This window comes from Camelus ferus, chromosome 8 (assembly GCF_009834535.1).
Source record: "Camelus ferus isolate YT-003-E chromosome 8, BCGSAC_Cfer_1.0, whole genome shotgun sequence".
NCBI classification, from domain to species: Eukaryota; Metazoa; Chordata; class Mammalia; order Artiodactyla; family Camelidae; genus Camelus; species Camelus ferus.
Genome location: NC_045703.1, coordinates 20183052 through 20210852, shown reverse-complemented (window position 1 = coordinate 20210852; position 27801 = coordinate 20183052). Strand labels below are relative to the sequence as shown.

The following is a 27801-nucleotide window of genomic DNA, read 5'->3' as shown; positions in this document are numbered from 1 at the left end:
AGCATATGAAGAGGAATATATATATACACACACACACACACACACATATCTGAATCAGTATGCTATATACCAGAAATTAACACAACATTGTAAACTGACTATACTTAAATTAAAAAAAAGTAAAACTTGCTCTTCTTTCCCCCATCCTCTCCCCCACTCTTCCCCTCCCCTCTCCCCTCCCTCTCCTTCTCCTTAAGGAAGCAGTGGTGATAACAACCTGATTTAATTATGTAGTTAGGTAAAGAAGGAACACAAGAAATTCTAACAACATCAAATACTCACAGTAAAGGGGAGTTAGAGTTTGTTCTGATTATGAAAGAATGCTAAGCTTGCCAAATGAATAGGTTTGATTTCTCACAATTTTTGCTTGTCTCATGTAGGCTCTGAATTTGTCTTGAAATTCTCCAGCATTTGCCTTGAATTTTTAGATTTCTTGGTGGACTCTGCTTTCAAGCTTATATAGTTCTAAAGTTATATTCAAACACTGCCATCTTGTGGGTCATTCCTTGTGTCTCCCAAGCCCAACCCTCAAACTCTCTCATGCAAATATCTTCATCCTGAAGAGTTGGGGTAGGTGCTAACAGCTATACTAAGAGCTGTACATATATCAAATCATTTCAGTTCATAAGAACTCTCTGAAGGAAGTACTATTAATCCCAGGTTAGAGTTGAGGAGACTGAGGCCTCAGGGGGTCTGTGACTTGCCTTAGGTCTCAAAGCTAGTAAGAATAGGAGTAAACATTTATATTCAGGCAGTTTGATTTTAGAACCCTTGTTTTTACTGCACCAGCATGTAAAACTAATATATCTGAAAACAATACAGTGTGACACAGTAATAGGGATAAGATACAGGAATAAGTAGTAGAGAAGAGGGGATAACTGTTAGTTAAGGGCATCAGGGAAGAAAGGCATGACAGATTGGTGAGGAGGTGGCCTCCTCTAAGTGAGAATTGGAAGGATAGTCATTACATAGGAAGAATGCAGCTGGGGCCATATCCCATGGATATAATAGTATGGAAATACCCTATAGTGTGTATTGTTTTGTCTGCTCTACACCATGTCTTCTGGGGAACACCTGTCACTCTGTTTCAATCATTTGACTCTAATAAAGGTTGTCAATCATAATACCCTTGACTCCGCACCTAATCGGAGTCAATATCAGGGTATATCAGGGGCCCCTGGGATTTCTGTGCTTGAGGCAGAGGGCTCAGTGCTGTCTTCCCTAACCTAAAGCTGAGATGTGTGTCAGAAAGCTGCTTCCAGCCAAGTGTCCTCACTTGGAAGACAGTTTGGAGAAGAGAATTAGATCAAACGATAAGATTCTAGTCATCTGAGGGCCAACTGGCACTGCTGATTTCCCTGTAGCGATTAACCATTTTTGCAGAACCTGAACAGGTCTGGGTTTTGATCCATCGCAGCCACACAAGTTCTGATATTCTTTCTTCTGTCACCAGCTGAAGCTGGTGGCACTGGCATTCCTTATCTCTATATACCTTCAGTGGTATCACAATACATTTTAATCATGAAGGATAGCACTAATAACTTATTTTGGAAAAATGGCATTTAGGGAGTTTACTGCAAGTGGTGTAGCTTAAACATTTTTTTTTTTTTTGCAGTGCTCTATTCTGGCCTCATCTCAAATTCTGCTCCTTTTGCCTGGACTATTCTACTTCTTATCTAAATCACTGCAATCTTCTAAAGCCATCCTTAGATTTATTTCTTCCTTTAACCAACTTTAGAAATTCCAGACCATTATTTTCCTAAACGTTGATTTTTAAAATTAATCAAGTAACTTTTAGTTATTGCTAATAAAAATGACAAATTCAAAATGACAGAATTGAGAATCATCCATAACCCACCACACAAAGATAATCATAGCTATTGGTATATTTTTCTCTCTCCTTTCTTCTATGTGTAAACAGATTTTTTTAATGGCTAATTTGATCTCTTCCTTCACTTACCACACCTACAAAGCACTTTTAATTTAGTTGTATTTCATTTGTACTATTTCCTAATCATTTCAATACTGTCCTGCAAATTACCAGTATCTTTGAAGGCAACTAATTTCCAGAGAAAGGGGGAACAATTCCACATTCCTTGGCTTGCAGTGTTTTCTTTCCTGCACCATCTAATTCTTACTCATTCCTCCAGTTCGTGTCACTTCTTTGGGTCGTTAAATTTATCATAGTACTATTGATAGGTCTTGAAAAAGTTGCAAACTATTCTTATGTTTGGGATTATCTGGGTCTGTAAGTGTTTTGCTCACTGTTGGATCCTTCCTGCTTACCAGAATTAAACTTGGTTGTTGTTAAAATGAATGAATGACTGCTTGGAATAATTCCCCAGAATTAAAGAAATACTTCTTTATTTATAACATGTAACATTTACCATTTAAGAAGTGTTACTGTGTGGCAGGCACTCTGCTAAGTGTATTTATGTAGTTATCTCTATCTACGTAATTACATTTTCACAATACTAAAATTTATTGCTCCTATTTTACAAATGAGGAAACTGAGGCTTCGGAAAAACTAATTAACTTGCCCAGGGACAGATGAAAAGATTTGAACTTAGGTCAATGCATTTGTTTACATTATTGACTTCACTTGCCATTCCTAGCTTCTTTGTGAAAATAAAAGTTGAGATACATAGCTTATTTTCAAACCCACTCAAGTTTTACATTACAAACTTGTTACCTGTCAAAGAAGGAAGTAGGCACCAGGTGCAAAGAGACAGAACACTGGGAAGGACAGCAGGAGAGCTAGTTATTATTCTCCCTTTCCCCTTCACTAACCAGCTGTGTGGCTTGGGCTTCCACAGGGCAGTCTCCAAAAAAACGAGTAAAGCTGAACGGGCCGCCCCCTAAGAAGACATCTAGTCCAACTCCGTCGTTTTACAGATGAGGGAGACTGAGTGGCTTGTATAACTGACCACGTGGCAGAGCTGCACAGCCACCTCCTGACTGTTGTTTTGTTTGTTCGGAGTCACACCACCCCTCCCTGAACAAACATTTACTGAGCGCCTCCTGTATCAGGCGGAGGGCAGGATGTTTCCCTTTCTCTAGGCTAGTATCGATTATTGGCTACTTTCTTTCCTCTCAAATTTTTTTCACTCCACCATTTTTAAAACGGCCCTTGGATGCAGAGTGCAAGGGCGGAAAGCGTTACGTGGAAGCCTGGTGTCAGGCACCGAGTGGCGTGACCTGGTGAGTGCCGTGACCTGGTTCGGCAGCTGGTTCCGCAGCAGTGATCTAAGAAGGCAGGCGTCACTGCCTTCTTACCCAGGGAGTGACCGCCAGATAATCCGGGTGTAAAGCGAGCCAGGGAGGGGCAAGGCTGCGTTTCTGCGAGAGGACTCCTTTGGCTTTCCAGTGCCCCACCCCGGTAGGGAGACAGGAGGAAACTCTTCTTAGGTGCAAGATGCCTACGTCTGTGGTTCTGCTGCCTAAGGCATCCGTCCAGGTCTCCAGAACTCAGTCTCTCCACCCAAGTTTATCTTGAATCCCAAGTCTCTAGCTGCGGGGAGAGCGACGTTTTTTCTTGGGCGAAGGCTGACCCTAGAAGGGACATTTCCACCACCCGCGTTGGCCTAGGGTCCCCGGCTGCTACCTTTCCCCGCCCCCGGGTAGCGTTGGCCGCCCCAAGGCCGGTGGGGTCAAGTTCCTTTAGGGCGCTGGGGAAAGGCCACAGCTCAGGTGCTGCCACGCGAGGGCTTCTGGGCAGACAGCAGCCAATCCTCAAGAGGCATACACGAGCCCCAGCCAATCAGCGCCCGTCTTATTCCTGGGTCCCGCCCAGGCCGGCCTTCTCTCCCTGCTCGGCTTGCCGGCGCCCATAGTCGCGGCTGTAGGTGCAGCCGCATCCGGAGCTGACCCGGGCCTGGGGACCGGCCTCCGCTGGCGCCGTTCGGTTTCTTCTGCTGCTTTCACTGAGGATGAGTCTCTGCGCGGCCGTATGCCCACCCCGTGGAGACCACCGGCGCATTTTCATCTAGCGACTGGTAAGGGAGGGCTCCGCCCAGCCGTGCGGAGCGGGCGGCGGAGTCCCCAGAGCGGGGCGGGGGGAGGGAAGGTGACGGGGGGGGGTGGTGACGAGACAGTGTTCACTTTCTGGGGGGTGCGGGAGGCCGTGGCTGGACCGTGGGGAGGGGGTTTAGCGGCGCGGAGGCTGCCGGGCTTCGCGGGCAGACCGAGTGGCCGGGGTCTCGGCGGCCGCCTCCCGCAGCCTCCCGGGCTAATGAATGGCCAGTGCGGTCGACGTGCTACTTTGCGGTCCCGCGCGACACGCCCTCCAGCGATGTTGCGCTGCTAGTTAGTTTCTGATAGTTGTCTCTTGTCAGTTCCCCTCGAGCCTAGTATTTGAAGCCGTTCCTCGAGTTGCCCATGTCTCTTGTCCCTTCCGCGGCGTCCCGTAAGTTTTAGTCCACTCTGGGGATACTAAGTCTAAAGTTCAGTGTGAAACGACTGTTGTGTGCAAAAGGACCCGTTCTTTTTCGGGAGGAACGGGGGAGACTATATAGAGGCCTTTTATTCATGTATCGTATGTTGCCAATTTCTAGAAAGCTGTAGTTCAAAAGCGAAATAAGCAACCCAGGATACCTGTGACTCTTGATTTCCAACGTAGTTAATCAAACTTAATCAAGTGTGTTTAATCAAGTTAATCGATTGTATTAACCGGGTAGGATATTTTTCAGGAAGCAGGGATTGATGTAGCGCCCCCTCCCACCCTTTTTTTTCTCATGCCTGGAAAGTAGGGCGTTTGAAAATTGAAATTTATCAGAAATCAGGAAGAACGTGACTTTTAAAAGTGGTGGTGTTTTTGTGCCCGTGATGTGCAAATTCACACCCTTCCATAGCTCGATCTTTTCACTGCTTTTTCTGTTTTGAATTGCTTGATTTTTATTGGTTTGAGACTCATAGGGTAGGTAAGGGGAGAAAGAGCTGGGGTTTTTTTGTTTGTTTTAAAGAACCAATGAACCTATTTCATTTTATTTTAACACCTTTATTGTGGTATGATTCCTATACAGTAACTACACATATTTCAGATGTACAATTTGATGAATTTTAATAGATGTATGCACCAATGAAACCACCACCACAATCAAGATAGCTAACATTTCCATCACTTTCTAAGAGGTACACATTTCGAATTCCCAATTTATCCCTTTCCACTCCCTTTAACCCCTGGTTACCATAAGTTAGAAAGAGCTGTTTTCTAAAAAGAATTACAATACAGATATTTGCAGAAACTTGAATCAAAGAAGTTTGATTCAAGGAATTTTTAAAAAATGGCTCTTCCATTATTTGAAAAGTATTTTAAAAACTTGAACCGTTTTAGTATGCTAAATTGTATGTAAGGAAATTATTATATTTTAACCCCCACTATGCTTTGTAACTGTAAAGTTCAAAAGACCATATTACATAAGGTGCTCAATATTACTTGGTTAATTATTATAAATTATGTCAAAATTAGTTTACTGTCATTAGTTGGGCAATAATTCTTTGTCACATGTAGAGGCAAAATTCCTAAAATTTGGGGAATTGTTCAATTGTGAAATGGGTTTTGCACAGATAAAATATTGAAGCCTCTACCTCTTGGACCCAGAGAACATTTGAGGAAACATTAGAATGAAATATAATATTGATAAAGCTAAATTATTAATTTCCTGAAGTAGTGAGTCTTGATGTTTTAAAATTATATGAAGTCTTTTCAGGGCTTACAGAAAGAATTAAAAATTTTAAAAGTTCTTCAATTATGAATCAGTATAATTTGTAGCTTTGTACCAGTTATTTTTATTTAATATAGATACAAATTTATAGGGAAGATATTTTAATTTTAGAGCGCTCTTAAAAAAATGAACCTACTTACCGAATGCATGTATTTTGTGAGAAATATGAGTAAGTGTGACATTCTTTCCCCTTCTTTCCTAAGGAGCTTAAAGTCTTATGTGTAGGCAAGGTATGCACTTATAAAGCATATTGTTATCATCATTTTGCAGATGAAGAAATTGAGGATTAGAGACATTAGCTACTTGACCAAGGTTTCAGATAGTAGGAAACCAATTCTTATTACTACAAATAAGGGTAATTTTTTTCTGCTACACTGTTCTACTTCTCATTGAAGTTTTCCAAAGTGCACTTTGATGGAGCAGGTTGGGTAGAGTCGAATAGGTAGGATCTAGAGTACTGTTTTCTATCGGTGTAATTTTAGGTAGGCTACTAAACTTTCACATCAATTTTCTCATTGTAAAATGAGGGTAACAGTATATACAGGGCAATACAGGCTGGAAAGAGGATTGAGTTAGTTAATTTATGGAAAGCACTCTGCTTGTCCATATGAAAGTTCAAAAGATGATAGATGTAATGTTTGTGAGCCATGGGCGAGTTGGCAGCCTTGTCAAGTTTGGGTAAAAAGCGTTCCAAGCAGGAAGGACTCTTAATATAGTTATCCCACTTTCTGACCTATGTATCAGTATATTCCTTTTTGCTTCATAACATTTCTTGGGTGCTTACATTTGAATGAATTGTCTCATTTATTTTTCAGAACAATTCAGGAAATAAATAGTTATTACCTTTTTACAAGTGAGAGAAGCAATTGTGATGTGCCTAGGGTCATTTAATTAGTGGTGTACCTGGGTTACTAGCTTAGTGTTGAATTCAGAGCCTGAACTTTATATGCTGCATGGTTGCCAGGTCTAACTAGCAGCCTCTTCTTGAGGTCACAAGGCTATAAACACATGAAGTAGAGATACTGGTTCATTTTGGTCTTGGATATGTCAGAGAATAGCATGGTCAGATTTGTGTTTTAGGAAGATAACTGAACTCTTAACCAAGAATGAATAGGATTGTGAGCCATTGTGGAGGGCTCAGCCTCTACTGGCTGGCACCTTTGGGGTGGACCAGTCTTCAGGGTTAACAATTGGCCTGTAGCTGGCTACATTTCTCCAACTCAGTCCCTCATCAACACTTCATATTCATCATGTATATAACAGAAATTTTCACCTTTAATTTCTGTTTGTTCCTTTGTTTAAATTTGTTTTGTTTTTCTGATTTCCGAAGTATTTACCCTTTACTTTTCTTCCTGGCTGCCCTGTCTGTAATCAAGCCAGAAACCAAGGAGTTATCACCACATCTTGTCAATTCAAGGTCCTAAATATGTTTCTGAATTGCTCACTTTTCTTTATCCCTAAAGAAAGGCACATAAGGCTGCCTATAATCTGGTTCTTCCTTGTGTATATATTAGGCCTTACGCATTTCTGTCTTCTGAATTACTTGGAATTTTCAGAATGGACCAAGATGATTTTAGTGCTTTTATATTTACTGTTCCTTCTGCCTCAAATGCCCCCTACCCTGAATTTATCAGATAAACCTGTACTCATCTTAAGTCTTCATTTATACATCTCCTTTGGGAAATCTTCCCTATGTCCCTCTTGTCAGCTTCCATCCCTAAGAGTCACTTGTATCTTTACCATAGGTTTATAACCATGATATATTTTTAGTACTTAAATAAAAATCATTCTCCTGTATTGAACTGTGACCCGTTGATGGTAGAGACTGTGTAATAGATAGCAGCTGTACTGATTGAACAAAATTTATTAAGGGAGCTGTATTTTCACTCAAGGATTATCCATGGATTTGTACTTTATTATATTATCTAAAATATTTAAGTCCCTGGTAACAAAAATATTGTTACTGGGAAAAGGGAAATAAGAATTACCTCAGTTCTTAGTCACCCCCCAAAAAAGAATTTTTAATGATAGACAGAAAGCGTGATATAAGCAAGATTTTTATTAGTAAAGTAAAAAGGTAGTGGAAGATAGTACACTCCTGAGAATTGGGAGCAGGCCAATCTAAGAGAGGAAATTTGGCGACACTCCTTTGTTTCTCTGTCTTATGTCTTGCCTTAAGGGTGTTTTTCGTGATTGATTGATTGATTAACGGCTCAGGTTCTTTGAGTGATCAAACTGATTGACAGCTCAGGTTCCTCCTGCTCTGGCATGCCCATCCCCTTTGGGGCAGGTTTTTACCCGTGAAGCACATGTAGAAACCTACGGGAGGGGGCTCAAACTGTAATGTTAATTACATTATAGTGAGCATTGTTTCAGGTTACGCCAGAGCCTTCTCTTATACACAGCTGAAGCGTTTTGATTTTAACTGGCTTCTTTTGCTGGCCCTCACTTAGAGAAAGTAAAAATTTCTGGAGTCCCTTATCCTGAACGCAGACGTACTCTTATTTTCTGTGTTGTTCCTTTCCCCTTCCTCTCCCCCTGCCCAGTGCTCATTTATACCTAACTGCCTAACACTATTTGTTTTTGTATTCTGAGTATCATTTGACCTACTGTGGATGCACTGAGGAGGCAGGATATTGTTGTAGAAATAGCTTGGACTTTACTATTAAATAGATCTGTGTTTGAATTCTAACTCCTCTTTTACTGGTGCTGTGATTCGGGGGGCTTACTTAACCTCTCTGTGATGTAAAACATCACATACTTAATAAATATTTACATTGTTTTCTTTGCCTTCAGTAAGCATTTGTTGAAAGCATAAATAAGATGAACACTAAGCATTAGAAATACGGGCCAGGAATTTAGGACAGATATGAGAACAGAAGACAGATTTGGGGATTATGAGCATGTAGGTTAAAGTTAACACGAAGAGACTGAAATTATCCAGAGAGACTATGAATTAGAGAAGAAAAAAAGACTGAAGGTGAAACACTGAGAGAATCCCAACATTTGAAGGTCAGGGGAAGAGAAACTGCTTTTGGAAGAAGTTTGAGGATGGAGATCCCATGCTTAAAAGCTCCAGTGCTTCTTTATGCTTTCAGTACTCTTTCTAGATTCCTCAGGGGAATGTGGTATTAATAACTCATAAGCAGGAAAGTCAAGTAACATTATCCAAAAGTATTTGGCAATTTGGAAGTCATTGGTAATCTTAGCGTGTACTGTTTCACCAGGGAATACGTGGAAACCACATAGCAAAGGTGTTGAAGCCCAAACATGAACTTTGAGATGAAAATTTGTTAACCTTTTTTTAACTGAAGAAATGATATTAATAAAAGCTACTATTTGTTAAATGTATATTTAATGCTAGATACCATGTTAAGCAGTTTCTTTTATGACTACAGTAACCCTGTGAGGCTGGTGACATTGTCTTCATTTTCTTCATGAAGAAATGAGGGTTTGGAGAGATTATATAACTTTTTGAGTTATATAATTGGTGACTGCCGGCATTGCTATATTTGAATACAAATATATAGGATTCTAAGAAATGCTAGCTCTTAGTCACTTCCATATTTATGTTCATAGTACTCTGTATGTGCTTCTCTCTGTATATATTATAGTACAGTATCACTTGTATTTAGTGTTCTTTTTTCCCCCTTTTAAGTGTTTAAATTATGTATAGTAACAAATTAGGGAATCCTCTTTTGTTGTACCTAATTCTTTCATGTAGACTTTGAGTGATTCACATAAGCAGTTCCTTTTAGGTATTAAGAAGACATTGAAAACATGAAGATGGCAAAATTTTAGAGCCTCAAAGGAATAAAATTAACTCCATATGACTATTTTGTCATATATCATGTTTTCCAGTTTAACATTTTAATTTACTTGAGGCTTTGGTACTTTTTTCTTTATGTCAGCTAACTACCAAATACCTTGCTTGTTTTTGGTTCAAATCAGCACATTAAGTTGGAGATGATTTTTTTTTAAGAATTATATCAAATTATAAAACATATAGTCTAGTTGAAACAGAACTGGAGCTAGAAAGGATTAGGAGTCATCTAGTTCTATGCTATCATTTCCAGATAGGGAAATCAGAATAGTTAAGGACTAGTTAGATTTAGGACTTCTGATATAGTATGATTTGAAATGGGAGTGGAAACTGCAGATTTGAAATGTTAATGTTTGGTGCACAGAAATTGTTTCTATACAGTTACCTAAACTCATTATCTTCTAAATAGTCATCTTACAACTGCTTTTCCTCTGTTATTCAAATAAATACAGTTATCTTCTCGTGTCAGTCAGGCATTGGTCCCAGGACCCCAGAAGATACCAGAATCCACAGATGCTCAAGTCCCTTATGTAAAATGTATTAGTATTTGCGTATAACCTACATACAGCCTCCAGTATACTTCAGATTATCTCTAGATTACTTAACAATACTAATACAACGTCAGTGCTATGTAAATATGATTGAACCTTGAACAGCATGGGTTTGAAGTGCATGGGTCCACTTACACTCGGATTTTTGTCAGTAAATGTGTACTGCAGTACTATAAGGTTTGTCCTTTGGTTGAAGCTGCAAATGCAGAACCATGAGTGAGTGGAACCTAGTATAGGGAAAGCTGGCTTGTTGTTCAGGGGTCAACTGTAGTTGTAAATGTTATGTAAATAGTTGGCCAGACTGAGTCAAATGCAAATTTTTCTTTTTGGAACTCTCTGGAATTTTTTACTATTTCTAATTCGAGGTTGATTAAATTTGTGGATGTGGAACCTGCAGATATGGATGGCTGACTGTATTTTTAAAATAAATTTAAATGAAAAAGAATATTTTGAGGAGTTTAAGTATTTGTGATAGTTTCATAGATTGGAGAAGAGAATTTACATAGAATTTCTACTATAAAAGCTTTAAAATCTAGGTATTATGGGTGGGTTGACTACTCATTTAAAATCTTTAGGACAAAAATACTTGAAGGAGTGGGTAAATAATTAGGAGACAATAAATAAAAAGATGATGGAGAAATGCTTAGTGTAAAGTAGTCCACTCTAGGTACAAAATTTCTAATATATTAGTGGTTTTCAACAGGAAGTGAGGAAGCTGAAAATTACTAGTTTATCAAGTAGTTGACAAATGATATTCATTTCTCCAGATCTGAATGGGAAAAGTAGAAAGGTTAGCATATTGGAAAAAACCTAGGGGCTCATGTATGATGGTTGAGTTTTCTATACTTCCTGTGGCCTCTCTAATCGGTATGTTAGCATTTATTTATATTTTTAAGATGTTTACTTTTAAATAGGTATACATGCCCATGGTAGAATTTTTAAAAGAGGTTTGTAGTAAAAAGTAAGTCTGCCTCCAACCATTGGTGCCCTTCCTACAGCAGCCACTATTAACCATTTTATTGTATGTTCTTCTAAACATCTTTCCTGCATAATTAAACATAAACATGAACATACATGTACATTTTTATCATAACTGGCATTACAAATATATCTTGTTTTAAAAGACATTTTACACTATATCTTGCAGATTATTTCATGTTAGAAAATATATAGCTGCTTTATTCTTTTCATTACGTGAAAACTATTCGGTTGCATGGACACACCATAATTGTCTTTCAACTATTTAGGTTTTTTCCATGCAGTGATGCAAATGGGTGTTCTAGTACTTACACCATTTGACACATGGATATATTTTTACAAGATAAATTCCTGGGAGTAAAGTAGCTTGAGTAAGAAGGAATGTGCATTTTACATTTTGGTAAATATTACTAAATTGCTGTCCATAAAGGCTATACTGATTTACACTTACCAACAATGGAATAGTTTCTATTTCTCCACAACCTTGTCAATACATAGTTAATATCACCTTTTTGATCTTTGTCATTCTGAAAGATTAAAAAAGGTGTTTCATTATAGTTTTAATTGGTATTTCTTTTGAATTTTTTTTGAATTATTCTTTTGAATTGATTTTTCTCCTTTTTTGTCTTTAAAATCTTTTTGTATACGTTTTAGACTGATGGAATTTATTGGTGTTTTGTAACTTGGATTTCAGATCATGTTTAGAAAGGCCCTTTGTACTTTAAGATTGTGAAAAAAGAGTCTCCTTGGTTTTCGTGTAGTGCTTTTATAGTCATTTCTTATGTTTGTCTTTGAGCCATCTGGAATTTATATTAGTGTAAGGTATAAAGTAAGTGTTTATAGTTATTTTTCTCCAGATAGCTCTCTACTTGTTTTGATACTTGTTTAATTATCATTTCCTATGGTGAGGACCTTCCAGGCAGAGTAGAACAATGTTAGCACAGGGTCTGGCACTTACTATAGTAAAAACTAAATGACAAGAGTGTTGTTTATTGTGGTGGAGGTGGAAGTAAGTGGTGGTGATGATGATCATGGAGTTTTAAGGGGTAAAGATTTTGGGTGGGATTCCTATAAAGATGGTGGATTAGGTATGTTTATAGTTTGTGGGGGCATAACTAATAGAGTGTAAAAATACAGGAGAGAAGAAATGAAGGTTTTGGAAGAAAAGAGGTGGACTCCAGAGTCTAGACGCAGGTTAACCTTAAACATGAGACTGGAAAAAAGGAGGTGAGGATGACTGATGTAGATACAGAATACTACACGTGTGAAAGTGATGTTGATGCAAATAGCCAGTAAACTATAGTAAGAATAGAAGAGGGTTTTATTCCAACCAAACAGGACTGTAATCTAGGAAACAGCCTCTCAGTAGCTCTGAGGGGACTACTCTGAAGAGGTAGGGGAGAAGCCAGTATAAAAATGAATTTTTTTTGGCTAGGAAATACAAGTAGTCAAGCATATATCTTGGCAAAAGATGACTGCTAATCACAGAGAACAGATATCTCAAATTAATGGTTATAGTGTTCTACTATGTATGGGAAGGTGCAAGAATCTGGTCTCTTAACCAGATTCTTTAGGAGCTTGCAGATCTAAAGCATAGAATTCTTCATCCTGTTTTTCCCATCCTGAATTTCCCTCAGGACACACCGTCAGTGGGCTTCTGCAGTGGATCGCGACTTAACCTTTTGTGTAACTGGATAATGAGTCACATTCTTTTATGGTTAAAGCAGATGTGAAAGATATGTTTGACAGGCCATAAGACAGGCTGTTTCAGTTAGCATAAAGTTCAGGCCAAATCATGTATAAGCCAGAGTGACTCAATGTGTGAAAGTTTCTTCTATCAGTGAAAAGTTGATAGACCCACTTTTTTGTTTTTGAAATAGGAATTAGGGGCACTTAAATATGGAGGTAATTGTATTATAAAATATTTGAGGAGAGTATGAGATAGATTTTGTGTTTTTCACTTTTTCTCTTTTCTTCTCTTATAGGTCACCCTTGCAATTATGGATATTTAGAAGGATCAGACAGTGTGGAGGGGGAGTTCCCCTCCTCACTCCCCCTTGGTGCTTGACTCCAGGAATAATTTATAAACTGTTGAAAGTTTTTTTTTTTTTAAATAAAGGACTTGTATTTGATAAAAAAAAAACTTTATAGAGCTATTTATAATTTTTTGATTTAAGTGCCAAATAATTGTGCACATCTATATAGTTTTATACTGTTGCCTCGAGGGTTTAAATTATAATCCTGAACAGGCCATTTATTCTCTATAAAACTTTCTGAATAGCACCTTCATGTCCTGGCTTTTTCATTTTTTAAAAATTATCTGACTCTTCTGAAAAAGTAAGCTGTATAACAACAATTAGGATGAATTCTTCCATCCCTGACTGCACATCAAAGTGTCGATCCCTGAAGCATGCTTTAGATGTCCTTTCTGTGGTAACCAAGGGGAGTGAAAACCAGATTAAGGCCTTTCTCTCCAGTCACTGTTACAATGCTGCAACCATCAAGGATGCCTTTGGCAGAAATGCCCTCCACCTTGTTTCCTCCTGTGGAAAGAAAGGAGTGTTAGATTGGCTCATTGAGAAAGGAGTGGATCCTTTGGTCAAAGACAAGGAGTCAGGATGGACAGCTTTGCACAGAAGCATTTTTTATGGACATATTGATTGTGTTTGGTCTCTATTGAAGGTAAGTGTCATTTGTCTATTTAAAACTGTTTGGTCTGGCATGTGTTTCTCTTTATCTTTTTCATATACTCCACTTAACTTTCCAAAAGAGATTTGAGTTTGTTCTCATTGATTGTTTGATGTCTTTTACTATTGTAACTCATCTTTAGAATTCAATCCTCACATATCCTTTTAATTTAAACTTTTTATGATGTAAAATTTTAAACATATACCAAAGTTTACAATATATAATGAATTATTGGCCAATTTTGTGTTAGGCATGTCTCCACTGACTTCTCTCCATCCCATATTATTCTTAAAGTAAACCTCAGACCTTTTGTCATTTATATAACTATATTATTCCCTAGTTTAAAAGGCTATTGAGGTCACTTAGGCACTGTGTTTTGAGGAGTGTGTTTTTCTTTGGCTAGGATAAAGTTTTTATATTTCTTAGAAAAATTAATAGTTAGGATCAGCTTAATTTATTTTAAATTTCCCATCAAATAGATTGTATCTAGGTTTGTTGTACTGTTTAACCAAATAATATGAAGTGTTTTGAAATATACCCTGATGTCATTTCACTAATGAATGCAAATTAAAAACTATCAGAAGTCACAAGTTTTAAATTGAACAATTTTCTTTTGTATAGGCATTTTGTCATGTTTGTGGAGGACCCAGAGAAGAACAAAGCAGTTCCTGTCCTCAAGGAACTTGTGATCACATTAGGGCATTAGGGAGCTTATCTTCAGTGTCTTTATCTTTGGTGTCTGTTTTTGTCATCAGAAGAATTATTTACATAGTGGTCTTTGGGTAGTAACATTTACTGATCAAAATAATTCTCAGTATATATTAATACCAAAATATTTCTTTGAACCTAAACTGTTTAGGTTACTACTTACTGATTTATCTTGGGCAAGTTACTAAATCTTGAACTTCAGTTTCATCTATTAAGAGAATAATATAAGTACCTTCCTCATTTTTTTTTTCTCCCAGGGAGTTTGAGTGATGAAAAAATTTTTCTTAAGTTTATTAATAGTACTGTTAATTCCTCCTATATCTGAAGCCTTTGGGTATCAGTTTAATTCCCTTATTGGGAAAGATAGGTTAGTAAGCATTAAAGCATCTATCAGCTCTGCTTTTACCATTTCCCACCAGTTTCTGCTGGAAAAACTGGATGACTGCCAGTCCTTTCAAGCTTGAAAGTGTCCTTGGATTTTCTGCTGTCCTAGGGGTTGCCATTCAGGTGTTACGATTTGGAGCTTTAGTTTGAAATAGGGTCTGGTCTGAATTTTGGACCTTCCTTTGCTTTGGGTTTCATTTCCCTTTAGAAATCCCCAGTCATCCTCACCAGCTTGGCTAGGAGAAGACAGGGAGTTATGTCCTGGGCCACCTTGCTCTTGGCTTGACTTTCTCATTATCAGAGTCCTTCTGATCAGTGATAGACATCTAATGTGGTAGATGCATTCCCACCAATCCACCACAGGAATGACAGTATCCCCACAAAAACCTCTTTCATCCATCTAGCATTCCCGTGTTGTGTTGCTGTTAACCGTCTGCATTTGTTTAGCACAAACTTCTTTCCTGTGGTCTTTTAACACTCCTTAAAGGGAGGGAATTGCAGAAGGGCTGCAGTGATAGGGGTGTTACGTCAGTTCTACTTCTGGCGACAACTGTGGTACTTAAGGTGTTAGATTGACAGGAAGAGACCATATAGAAAAACACATTTTAAATGTGTTTAAACACATTTTGTAGAAACTTTATAGCTATGAAATTTTAAAATTAAGTGTCAAAATAAATTATACAATAAATTGACACCCATTCTATCAGTTCCCGATTGCCAAAGATGAAAAACCGCAGCAGAAACTTTTTGTCTACCAAAAGCTGGAGTAGAAACAGCACATCTTATGCAGCCTTTCATTACCTCCTTGATTCCATGACATGATGCATGTTTATGTTTGTGGGTCCTGCTGTATCTGTTATCGCTATACCATTGTTCTTTAATATTGGTGGTTTTCTTACATTACTAATCTGGGAGAACTTGCTTTAATTTTCCCCATTTGTAAATGGAAGCACTGACTGAATCATAGGATTGTGTGGACTAAATGATATACTTTTTTTTTTTTTTTTGAGTGTCTAATGTGTGGTGGCAGTGATCTAAGTGTTAGGGACATTGTAACGAACAAGACAGAATCTCTTTTTGTTTGTTTCTTTTTTGTTATACTTAGATGCTATTTAATCAGCTAATGAATATACATACTATTTTGGGGACATATAAAGAGTTGCTCTTTAATAAATCAGATAGACTACACACTGCTCCTATTACCTTTAAATGAGTTTAAGATGAGCATATTAGAAAGTGTCAGAGACCACCAATATCTAGGGAGCTCTAAAGGCAAAAAAATGTCCCTAGTCCTTTATGCAGTTGGGGATACTTAGTATGTAGTCTTACAAGGGTCCAGTTGGCATATATAAAGTTTAGGACAAATTTATATAACTGGTAAAATAAACTCTCCAGGAATCTAACTTCCTGGGAACCTGTCTGTCACATTCATAACGAGGGACATTCTGCCCAGGAGCCTACCCTTCTTTCTCTTACAAAGTCCAAGCTCAGATTTCACATGGATTTATTGTATCTAACTTGAAAGTAGTAAGCAACATAATGTGTTAAGATTTTTACTCCTGAATTTTGTTTTATTTGTTAGCCCACTGACTTGAGTGTTTTTTGTTCATTGACAGTTCTTGTGAAATCTAGTATTATAACCATCTGAAACACAATGAAGTTAGAACTGATTTTAGTTTATTAAAATCTGTTGTTATGAGTTAAGAGGAGTAACCCAAAACAGTAACCCCAAACAGGATATTTCAGCATGTTACAGGTAGAGTTTAAAAACTTCATGGTTCATCTTAGCCTGTAACTACCCAGGTAAACTGTGTATGTGAATAGGCAGTGATGACTCACACCAGTTAAAATAGAAGTCTGAATAATTGTTGAATGCCCTAAAAGTTGTTCTTGAAAAGCAGTACATTGTGTATTTTAAAAAAACTGTAATAAAATAACAATAATATGAATTAAACATTTCTTTCTGTCCCCTCCTCCTCCCATCATATTTTAAAAGACAGTACGGTGAAGGCATAGGGTGTGCTAGCTGACTTAAATAAGTGGGACAGAAAATGTTTTATTTCATGTTTGAATTTGAATTGTGGAGATATAAAGCTACAGATTATTTTAAATTCATCTTTAAAACACACACACATGCATTCTCAGATTTTTTAAAAGATACAATTTAGCTACAAATGATGAGACCATGCTATAAAATTTTAAGTAGAAAAATATAAAAATGCATATCACATGAATAGAAATAAAAGAATGTAATTGTCTTAGTGTCAATAAGAGATACTGTAGAATTCAGGGCAAAAAGAGATGGAGCATTGGTGATCATATTTTATTTATATACCGTAAATACTAGTGTAAGTATTGTTCACCATTGCATAGAAATCTTTACAGCCCTTACCTGAATGTGGATTTTGGCTTTTTAAATCCAAAAAAAAGTGTATTTATGTATGTGTATGTGTATGTATGTGTGTGTGTGCATGTGTGTGTACGTACGTACACAGACACAGACCCAGATCTAGGGCCTTCGAGGCAACAAGACCTGCCTTACTATGGAAAACTTTCACATCTAGTCATTTTGATTTTAAATACCATTTATTTTATTTCTTCATGTTTTCTGGTTCTTCCTTATTCTACCAAGAATTGGATATTTGATTTCTCTTTGTTTTCTTCCATATGAGAAAAAAGTATGTATAAGCATAGGCGGTAATTGTTATTCAGTGTTTATTTTTTAATGTGTTTGGGTTTGATCATCTGACTTTCTGATAAATAGGAGTAAATTACTGATTACCGGTAAATGGCTTAAAATATATGCATACATATCTCTCTCTCTATATATACACACACATAAATTTTTTTCTTTTTTAGCATGGCGTTAGTTTGTATATTCAAGATAAAGAAGGCTTGTCAGCTTTGGATCTTGTAATGAAGGATAGACCAACTCACGTGGTATTCAAAAATACTGGTAAGAAAATCCCACGAATGTATTCCATTAAGGTACAGCTTAGAACATTTTAATGAAATCTGATAGTTGTATTTAATACCTGAGAAAATTTGTGTGTGGATATCTGCAAAGGACTTTTATTTTGGTATATGTTGGTTGATAATTTTGGTTTTCTGTTAGAACACTCTGATTCATTTTACATTTTTCAGTTTCAGTGTACATTTATGTCTATAAGGGTAAAAACACAGATTAAAAAGGGAAGGTAGTTAGAATTGTAACTACTGTAAGGTCGTCAGTGTGCATCAGGAAAGTACACCAGTCTTTGAGGTCGAGGGGAAAAGGAAGTGATTCATCTACCCACATGTTCTTCTGATTGCGCTTATCTTTCCAATTTTTTTGCCCTATGAGCTTTGGAAATGGAAATGGTGGAAAAGGAGAAGAGATTTAAATGAAGGCATTGTAATTTGGATTTAACTAGTGAGCAAGCTAAGAAAGGACACGTTCTTCATTTTTATTTCTACCTTGGGCATTATACTGCAAGTTACAGTTACAATTCCATTCAAGAACTAAGCCTTCCAAAATAGAAGTGAAGGTTTATATCATAATTAGCTGTGATTAAGTTTTATCCCAGTTTAAAGGATATTGCCCTAATCCCTAGTGTGATTTTGCATCTATCAATAACAAACTATATATATGTTTTAGTAACACTTTACATTTAAGTAAGTATACATATTATTTCATGGAAACTAAGTGGATATCGCAGGTGACATTTTACTCATTTGGCAGGTAAACTTCAGCTGGTAAAGAAGCAAGAGTCAAGTGTTATATTGCTTACATTGAGACAGGCCTGTGCTGATATGGATTTTCTGGTTTCTTTTCCTAGAGTTATATAATAAGTTAATAAATTCATAATTTTTAATAGATTCATAATTCAAAAGAGAGTATCAGTAGTATCTTTCTAAATATGGTCTTTAAATTATTTTTTGTAAAGAGTCATGTTGAGGTATAAACTGATTACTAGAGTATATCTATAATTGAACTATACTGATACTTGCTTTAAAATGTAAAAGAGTATAAAAACTGATCTTCATTTTAGATCCTACAGATGTCTACACTTGGGGAGATAATACAAATTTCACCCTGGGTCACGGAAGCCAGAATAGCAAATATCACCCAGAATTGGTGGATCTGTTCTCCAGGAGTGGGGTTTATATCAAGCAGGTATATATTAAAGTGTATTCTGAGTACTTTCAGAGATTAAAAAGAACTTTTGTATTTGATACCTCATCTTTTCATTTGGATTATGTTAACTTTGTTGAAGCTGCGATAATGTATTTGAATGAAGAAATTGATCAACAGAAATTTATTAATTCTATTTTAGATTTTGCTAGTCTTAATCATATTTAGACTGTAAAAATATCGTAAAACCATAAGATATTTGTGTAAGGAGTGTTAGAAATTAGAAGGCAATATACAGATATTAATTTAATTTTAAAAGGACAGAGCTTCTGTTGATTTTCTAGCTTTTTTTTCCATTAGAGTTCTTCAGATAGTTTCTCAAGTGAATTTGTTGTTGAAACTCAGTGTTAATTAGTTTCAGCTAAGTGAACCTGAGTTCTTAAATGTAAATTGTAAAATTTTCAATGATAATTGTAAATATTTGGTATTTGGTCTTAGTCATTATTCTGGATGATACGTTCCACTTGCATAGACTTTGGTAATGTTGACATACTCATCTTCCACTGTAATGGGGGCTGTGTGTGTGTAATTTTATCTCTAGCCTCAGCCTTTCTGTTGAGCTTCATGTCAGTTGTACTTTGGATATTCTTTCAAAGTTTTTAAATTTAACTGTCTGAAGCGCTATTTTTGCCACTCCTAAACATTGTGTAATTTTTGCAGACATAAATCTCAGTTTCTGAATCCTGAGAATTATACCTCAAAACATGTCTATTGAGTTAATTTCTGTGTATTTTTTTTCCCTGATGTAATTGTTAATATCATTCTCCCTTAATTCCCCCAGCTATTTGGATGATAAATCATGTCGCCATCATATTTAGGGCTCTGTAGAACACTGTTCTTCACACCAAGTCATTACTTAATGTATCACAACTACCAATTTAAAAAAATGAAATGAAGAATTAAACTCTAGAGAATATTAAAGTTTAAGAGGCCAGGAACAGGAGCCTACATGGGAACGCAGAGTGATAGAGAAGAAGAGATTAGAGTGGTGTCATGAAAGCTAGGATTCTGGTTGTCCATCTGCATAGATCTGGAGGGCACATAGGATACAGAAAGGACTTGGGATGGACAAGAGTCTCTAATGAATGTGAGGCATGCTGTTAGAGCAGGGCTCGCTGCTTTTCCTCACCTAGTTCAGCGTCTTTGGTTGACATGGCTAAAAGGGCACAGCATACTGTTGCTCTCCTGTGAGCTCTCTCCATTCCACCTTCTCTCCCTCGCTCTTCTTCCCCTTCTCTCAGTTTTAAACAGAACTTGAATAGGTCCTCAGGATCCATCCATCAGCAGCCACTAATGACTGATCAGAGTTGGGGCACTTAGAAAGGCATCTGTTTGCCTTTTCCAACTTAGTACATGATATAGTCATGTTTCATGAGCTGAGATTTTTACACAAGAGTGAAGAAATGATGGTGGCACTAGGAAACAGGCTGATTGTACTTTTCGATCCTAAGGTATATGTGCTATAGAAGAATTGAGCATATTCCAGTTGGTAGGGTTATGGATGAAACAGTATACCCAGAGAGAAAGCTACATTTCAGTTAAGGTAAGGAAGTGAGAGTATTTTGGGAAGAAGATAAGAATGTAAGGAATTTTATTTACCACATAGTGAGGGTTGAAACACAAGCACTGTGGATGGGTTTGAGAGGCAGGAAAGCAGTGTAAATTTTCAGTCAGAAAAAGGGAAGCAAGTTTATGGGAATGTTTAATAAGTACCTGTTATATAGGGAGCCCCACTAGTCACTGAAAAAGGGCTGGTTCTGTAGTATAGTACCAAATGAATTAACTGCCATGGGACAGAGATTATAATTATTAGCATAATACATTCCTGAAAATTAACATGAAAAGCCATGATCAGTTACCTCCTTAAAATATTCGGAGGTTTTAAAGTTGGAGGTCTTAAACTCTGGTATTGGTTGTTTGATAGAAGTCAGAAATTTAGAATGGCATTCTGGTATTGAATATGGAATTGAACAAAATGTATTGTTTCTGGTTTCATAAAATAATTTTTCCCTTATAAATTTTAACTATTACAAATTTGAATACAATTTTGAGTTTTATTTTTAAACTTCAGATATTTGTGGTACAGCTAAATAAGATAATGACTTTTTGCCCTATGATAGGCACATGTATTTACAGAACTCGACAGGTGGTTTAAGGTTATGTGCAAATAGAGCTTGCAATTTGGCTTATAATTCAGCTTGTAATCTTCTAATTTCCAAAGGATCATGACTTTCTGGAAAATAATTCTAGGACTTTTTAATAGCCCAAGTTAGAAATATTTATGGATGGCATAAGAAATACAATTGCAGATAAAAAAGGAGGGAAAAAAAGGAATTTTTAAATAGTATTAAGTTAAAATAAGTACACTGAATATTAGATGCATTGAAAAATAGCAGAGTGTGGCCTGCAGGTGAGGTATGTAAATACATGCATGTTTAAAACTGTTTGGGTCTCCTGTTACTGCATTCTGCTGATGCAGTTCAGCTGTTTCCGTACCCTTTCTGGTAAGAATGTGTGAGAATGGAAGTGTTTTTGTTAGAGAGCAAGGAGGGTTCTGGGAAGGAAGCAGATAAGAAAGGAAGTGGGGAAGAGAGAAAAGCTTGAAGATAAGTATAAAATTATTTAAAGCCATACAATGATATTAAATATAGACAAAATCAGAGATATAAAAAGGACATACTGTTTACCCCTCACTGCCTGTTTGTAGGTGATGTTTTGAAAAAATAGTCTTAAGCTATTTCTGTTATTTTTCTTTGATAATAGTGGTAATCATTATATTTCTCACTTACTTTGTTCTTGTTTGGGATTTTATGAAATTGGAAAATATCTGGCTATTAGTTTTTGAATGCTTAAGATTTACATTTTCCTTTGTTTAGTCTCTTCTCTGGGTAACACATGCTTAATTCCTTCTAAATTTTTTTTCCCCAATGTGAGGATTTTTAGATATAGTTTTAAGATAGACCACCATATATTTAAAATTTTTATTACAGAAGACTTTGAAAATATATGAAATGGAATAGTATAATGAATCCTAATGTACCCATTATCTAGATTAAATAAGTCATAATATTCTGTTATATTTCATTTTTATAAGATAAAGGATATTTTATTTAGAGAAGTTGAATAATATTCTCTTATTTTCCTATAGGTGGTGCTTTGTAAATTTCACTCGGTGTTTCTGTCTCAGAAAGGGCAGGTTTATACCTGTGGTCATGGTCCTGGAGGACGTTTAGGCCATGGAGATGAACAGACATGCTTGGTAATTGAAATGTCATTATACAGTTTAGGTAACTTTGGCAGAATTTGATAAACTGGAAGCTTTAGTTAACTAAAAATTTTTTGTAACAACTATAAGGAGAAAATAATATACCAATTGATAATAGATTTTAGAAGATAGATTACTTCCCTGATGTATCATGTTCAACTTAAGGATTTAGATATGATGCAAAATTCTAAAGCAGCAAAGAAAAATTATATCTTATAACAAATACTGAATTAGGAAAGTATATAAATAAGCTTTAAAACATTTCTGTGGTTGAAATTTGAAGTCAAACTAATTGTAAAACCCTTTTCCTGCAGCAGTCTAGGTTTTTATTTGGTTTTAACATCTCATTAAGGTATTTGTGATCTAAAAATTGAGCCAGTATTTTCATTGTATAATCACAAAATTGGCTCTTGTGCTACTGAAACTTACTGCTAATTGGAAGCGACCTAATAATCATTACATTCAAGAAAATACCTCACTGGGTTATTTTTACGATAATTTTTTTTTGAGGGGACTACTGATACATTCATCACTGATTAAGGGATGCTTTAAAACGGAGAGGGAACTGTGATAATTGCTCCCAGTTTTTGAGGGCATATTGTGTTCTAGGCATCGTTCATGCTTCCCATGCAGTGTCATTCCCTTGGCTTCAGCCCTCCAGCAGCCTGTGAGGCGGTAGGCATTACTGTCCTCGTTTTACACACAGTGACAGTAGCAGTGACGGCAGTCATTTCTCAGTGGCTTGCTCTGAGAGCCAGAGACCTGCTGTGTTTGTACTTACCAACTCTTACTCCTTACACTGATCTTACCATCATCTAAAATATTACTGTTATTTTCTGTTCAGATGAAGAAAATGAGGTACAGAGAGGCTAAGAGATTTGCTTGAGGTCAAATAGCTAGTAAGTGACAGAATTAAGATTTGAACCCAGTCCGGATGGCTCTAAAGGAATATGATATTGGATGTTTGGTTATTCCTTGAAGGGATGCATTGATTCCTGTATTTTTATTTATTTCTTTACTCTGCCAATGAATACTTTGACTGAAGAGCTCCTTTATTCATGCCAGACAAATTTGCACTTGGTGTATGATATATGATAAGGGCTCAAAAATCATTTGTTGAATCAAATTATTTTATTGAAATGTCTTACCGGGGTTTTGTATTTTACTCACAAAGCAATGTCCATATCCTGTTAGACTCATCTTCCCCTTGCTGAGTTATAGAGTTTGCCTATGATAGACAGCCATATATGTCATGTCATTTGGGACGTGGTATCATCAGATTCTATTTTTGTATAAATGGCTAATGTAATATAGTAAAGTTAATTTTATCTTGTAGGTCCCTAGGCTTGTGGAAGGACTGAGTGGTCATAATTGTTCTCAAGTGGCAGCTGCTAAGGATCATACTGTTGTACTAACTGAAGATGGATGTGTTTATACGTTTGGTCTAAATATTTTTCATCAGTTAGGAATCATTCCTCCACCTTCCAGTTGCAGTGTTCCTAGACAGGTAAACTTCTTTAAACAGTAAGATGACCATTTGTTATAAAACCTATATGGACAAAAAGATGGAAGGTATTGACAGCAACGTATTTTACTTATACTCCGTGGTATGTATTTCAATGGTATCTATTTTCCCAGGAGGAATTAAGCATAGTACAAATTAGCATTTATTTAGAGTAAGAAAGAATGCACCTGGGAAATTAGGCACCACACCACCTTCAGTTCAACTTTTAAGTGTTCAAGCAGAATCATTTCCCATAACTAATGTGTTTTCAACTCATAAAATTTTGCATTTCAGGTGTTTAATTTCTTCACTGGTTTAATCCTCTGGGTTTAAAATTATTACTAGAAATACTTTATTATTATTATTATTATTAAGAAGCTTTACGATCCAATACTTTCCCATTCTGGATGTCTAATGAATCAATAGGAATTACTCCACAGTAATTAGAGGTAGTCACCAATCTGTGGTACTTTTTAGAAGATCCATTTTCCCCAAAAAGCTGTGGAATTTGTAGATATTTAATCATTTTGTAGACTTCTTTAGGAATGGTAGATTTTACTTCCATATTTATTCTCATTGTGTGGCTACCTTGGACCTCTGGGTTGATACGGACATTTCCAGTATTCTTAAGTGGGGGCAGTTTTGTACCCTAGAAGCCATTTGGCAATGTTTAGAGACATTTTTAGTTGTCACAAATGGGTGAAGTGGTGAGAGTGGTGCAACTGACATCTGGTGGGCAGAGTCCAAGGACGCAGCTTAAACCTCCTACGATACACAACAAAATCCCCCACAGAGAATCATCTGGTTCAGACTGTAGTGTCACTACTGAGAGACTGAGATATGTCAAATTTAAAAGCACCCTATTTTCAAGTAAGTATGAGAATGCCTGTTTTATGTATTGCTTGTTAACAAGTTTAATTATTTTGTTTTTATACCACGTCAGTTTTTTATATGTTAAAACTACTGCCTTGAAGTGGTTGCATCAAAATATCTTGTGTTCTGAGAAAAGCTGGGTCTCATTGTTAGTGCTGAGATTTACTGGCAACAAATGCCATTAGTACTTGAGGGGGTACTGGAGCAAGTTTGCCATATATTTGCTCCCCTAGTCTACTGAGTCTTTGAAAAATTGTACTAGTTCTTGGATACGTCATCTGAAATCTTATTTGTCTTTTGAGTAGATGCAGGCGAAATATCTGAAAGGAAGGACGATCATTGGGGTAGCAGCGGGCAGGTTTCATACAGTGCTATGGACTAGAGAAGCTGTTTACACTATGGGACTAAATGGTGGACAACTGGGTAAGAAATCTGTGGTGACAATATCTGAAAAGTAAATTGGATTCTTAAAACAGATACTTTGTGATTTGTTTATTTGTGCAATTTTTTTAGGTTATTTACTAGATCCCAATGGAGAAAAATGTGTAACTGTTCCTCGTCAAGTCTCTGCCCTTCATCATAAGGACATCGCTCTGTCTTTGGTTGCTGCCAGTGATGGGGCCACTGTCTGTGTCACCACAAGGGGAGATATATACTTACTTGCAGACTATCAGTGCAAGAAGATGGCTTCTAAGTATGTGTATTTCTGGGAAAGAAACATACTTTAATGATAGTTCAACTCTTCCGGCAGCTGTCTGAGTATCAGCTTTATGCTAAGCTCTGAAATGTCAAATGGAGAAAATTGAATGGTGGGAAAGTCAGTTGTTGCCTTTGATAATCTTAGTCTTTTGGCAAACATCCAGTGAATATATGTAAAAATCTTTGTGGGTTATAAAACAGTATTTCCAAATAATGGTTAAATATGACTATAAGTTCCCATTTTTTTATGCTTCAGGTGCACAGAACTCAGTTAATTGTAATTCTTGGTTCATGACACAATCCTCATTGGTTCCTGTGTAGTCTTTTATGTGTTATACACTAATTTTTAAAAAAATAGTTAATCATATACTGTGGACCCTCTACTCAGTCCAAATATTTATACCTAACTGGTGTATTTTTTACCTTTGTATAGTCAGTCATTATCTGAAAGCACACTGTAGTAACATGCAGTAAACAGGCAGTTGGCTGTCTAATCAAAATGTCAGTTAAATTAAAGCAGGGAATCCTGACACTTAAGGTTTAAGTCTAGGTAGTTCCATCAGCTGAAGTTCCCTGTCTTTTGTGCATAAACCATACTTAAAATAGGTTACCTCTGGTTTCATTTTGAATGATTTAAGGAGCAAGTCCTTAAAAACAATTGTGAAGTAAGTTAAGGGCAGAATCCTATATTTTTCATACATTTTGAGTCTAATATAGTTGATTAATCCTACCTGATTTGACAGCATTTTTTTTTACTTCTCATATTTAGTGTTATTTAAAAGTATTCAGCCTTTATAGAAAATATTCTTTTCAGACTAATATTTCATTGGTTTACATAGTATTTCTTTATAACTGTAGTAATAAATACAAATAGAGAAATAGATCTTTGAACAGATACAATAGCTCAGTTAGTGGAAGCAGAAGTATGCAGGAATTCTAGAGGGTAGCAGTCTAACTTTTAAAACTATGGGTGATTTAAGTTGAAATGCAACAAAATGTGCTTTTGTTAATGCAAATGAGATGGTAGCTTTATAAACAGATACCATCCATGAGGTTAGCTCATGAGCAGAAGATGTCAACCATCAATCAACACAACTTTTATGTGTAGCAATTGGAAGGTTATCATTTATAGGCCATATTTCAGTTCAGTGTGAGCATACATGTTAGAACTGACTAGGTTTTTTCTGAGCATGCGGTGATTTGTGTGAAGTTAGGTTTCGTTTTTAACATTTAAAACTTGTCTGGATAACATTAAATTACATAAATATAAGTTACATCCAAGTTTTCACTAAGAAAATTCTTTTGTTATAGGTTGCTACAACAGTAATTTTGAAAAGAAAACTTTTTTAAAAAATACAGGAAGTATACCTAAAAGAGGACAGTTATTGGAGTAGTAGCAGGCAGGTTTCACACCATGCTGTAGGCACATCACATGCAGATATAATGACAATGAGTTGGCTAGTGGATGAGTTATTAAATTAGCAGTACTGAAATTTTTATGGTAGCTGTATTTACTTAAGGTTTTCCATATTTTAATTTAAGGATTTCTATTTAGTGTTGAGGTTTAAATTTTTTGTTAAAATGCAAATAAATTTAGGAGCCTTTTAGCTTATCAGTTATTTAATCTAGAGTGACTGTGTACATGAGCAAGTGGGGTTTTAGGTATTTAATGTGTGTATTTGTGTAGGTAGAGGCTTTTGGGCAAGAAGGACTTACCAAAGAAAAAAGTGGCCTTGTGTAGGGGAAACTTAAAAAAAGGAAGGACTAAGGATACCGAAGGCCAAATTGTCTAATTTCACCTTTCACAGTAATCACCCTGAATTATTGTTTGAATAGTAATTTCTTTAAAATTGAGCTTGTGTATTTTAGAGGGCATATTAATCTAGATTTTTTTTTTTTCCACCCAGACAACTAAACTTGAAAAAGGTTCTTGTATCTGGGGGGCATATGGAATACAAGGTTGATCCTGAACATTTGAAAGAAAATGGGGGTCAGAAAATTTGTATTCTTGCAATGGATGGTGCTGGAAGGGTGAGTATATATATATTTACACAAAAGCATAGTAATCTTGTTCTCAGTTGATGACTGTAGGGGACCTGGTAATGTGGAAATGTATTGTTGTGATGGTGACAAATTCTGTTGACTTTGTTTCCCTACTTGTTTTTGATGTCCAGTACCAAATTAGTTTGGAGCTGGTTTTTCAAAGCAAAATATGACATTTTACGAATGTTGCACAGTACTGCTTTGTTAAACAGTAGTTTAATTTACTATACTTAAAATAGAAATAAGGGATTTTGGTGGGTTATTTAATATTACACTGAGTACTGAGAAATGACACTGAATTGCATAGATATGAGTCATAGAACTACTCCTAAAAAAAACTAAAAGCTGAGCTGACAGTATTAAAAATTCAGTACATAATTGGAAAATT

At 36.3% G+C, this 27801-nt stretch overlaps 1 protein-coding gene across 2 annotated transcripts in view; it reads left to right on the top strand.

Moving 5' to 3' along the window:
- The first annotated feature begins 2427 nt into the window (after positions 1-2427).
- Positions 2428-27801, top strand: part of IBTK (inhibitor of Bruton tyrosine kinase) — an 81182-nt gene continuing 55808 nt past the window's right edge. For both annotated transcript variants that reach the window (XM_032484514.1, XM_032484513.1), the window contains exons 1-9: positions 2428-3995; positions 13061-13757; positions 17715-17811; positions 18887-19011; positions 22178-22288; positions 23631-23801; positions 24977-25094; positions 25185-25365; positions 27278-27401. In XM_032484514.1, the coding sequence (XP_032340405.1) occupies positions 13437-13757; positions 17715-17811; positions 18887-19011; positions 22178-22288; positions 23631-23801; positions 24977-25094; positions 25185-25365; positions 27278-27401 (1248 nt within the window). In that variant the 5' untranslated portion in view covers positions 2428-3995; positions 13061-13436. The remainder of the gene's footprint in view (positions 3996-13060; positions 13758-17714; positions 17812-18886; positions 19012-22177; positions 22289-23630; positions 23802-24976; positions 25095-25184; positions 25366-27277; positions 27402-27801) is intronic.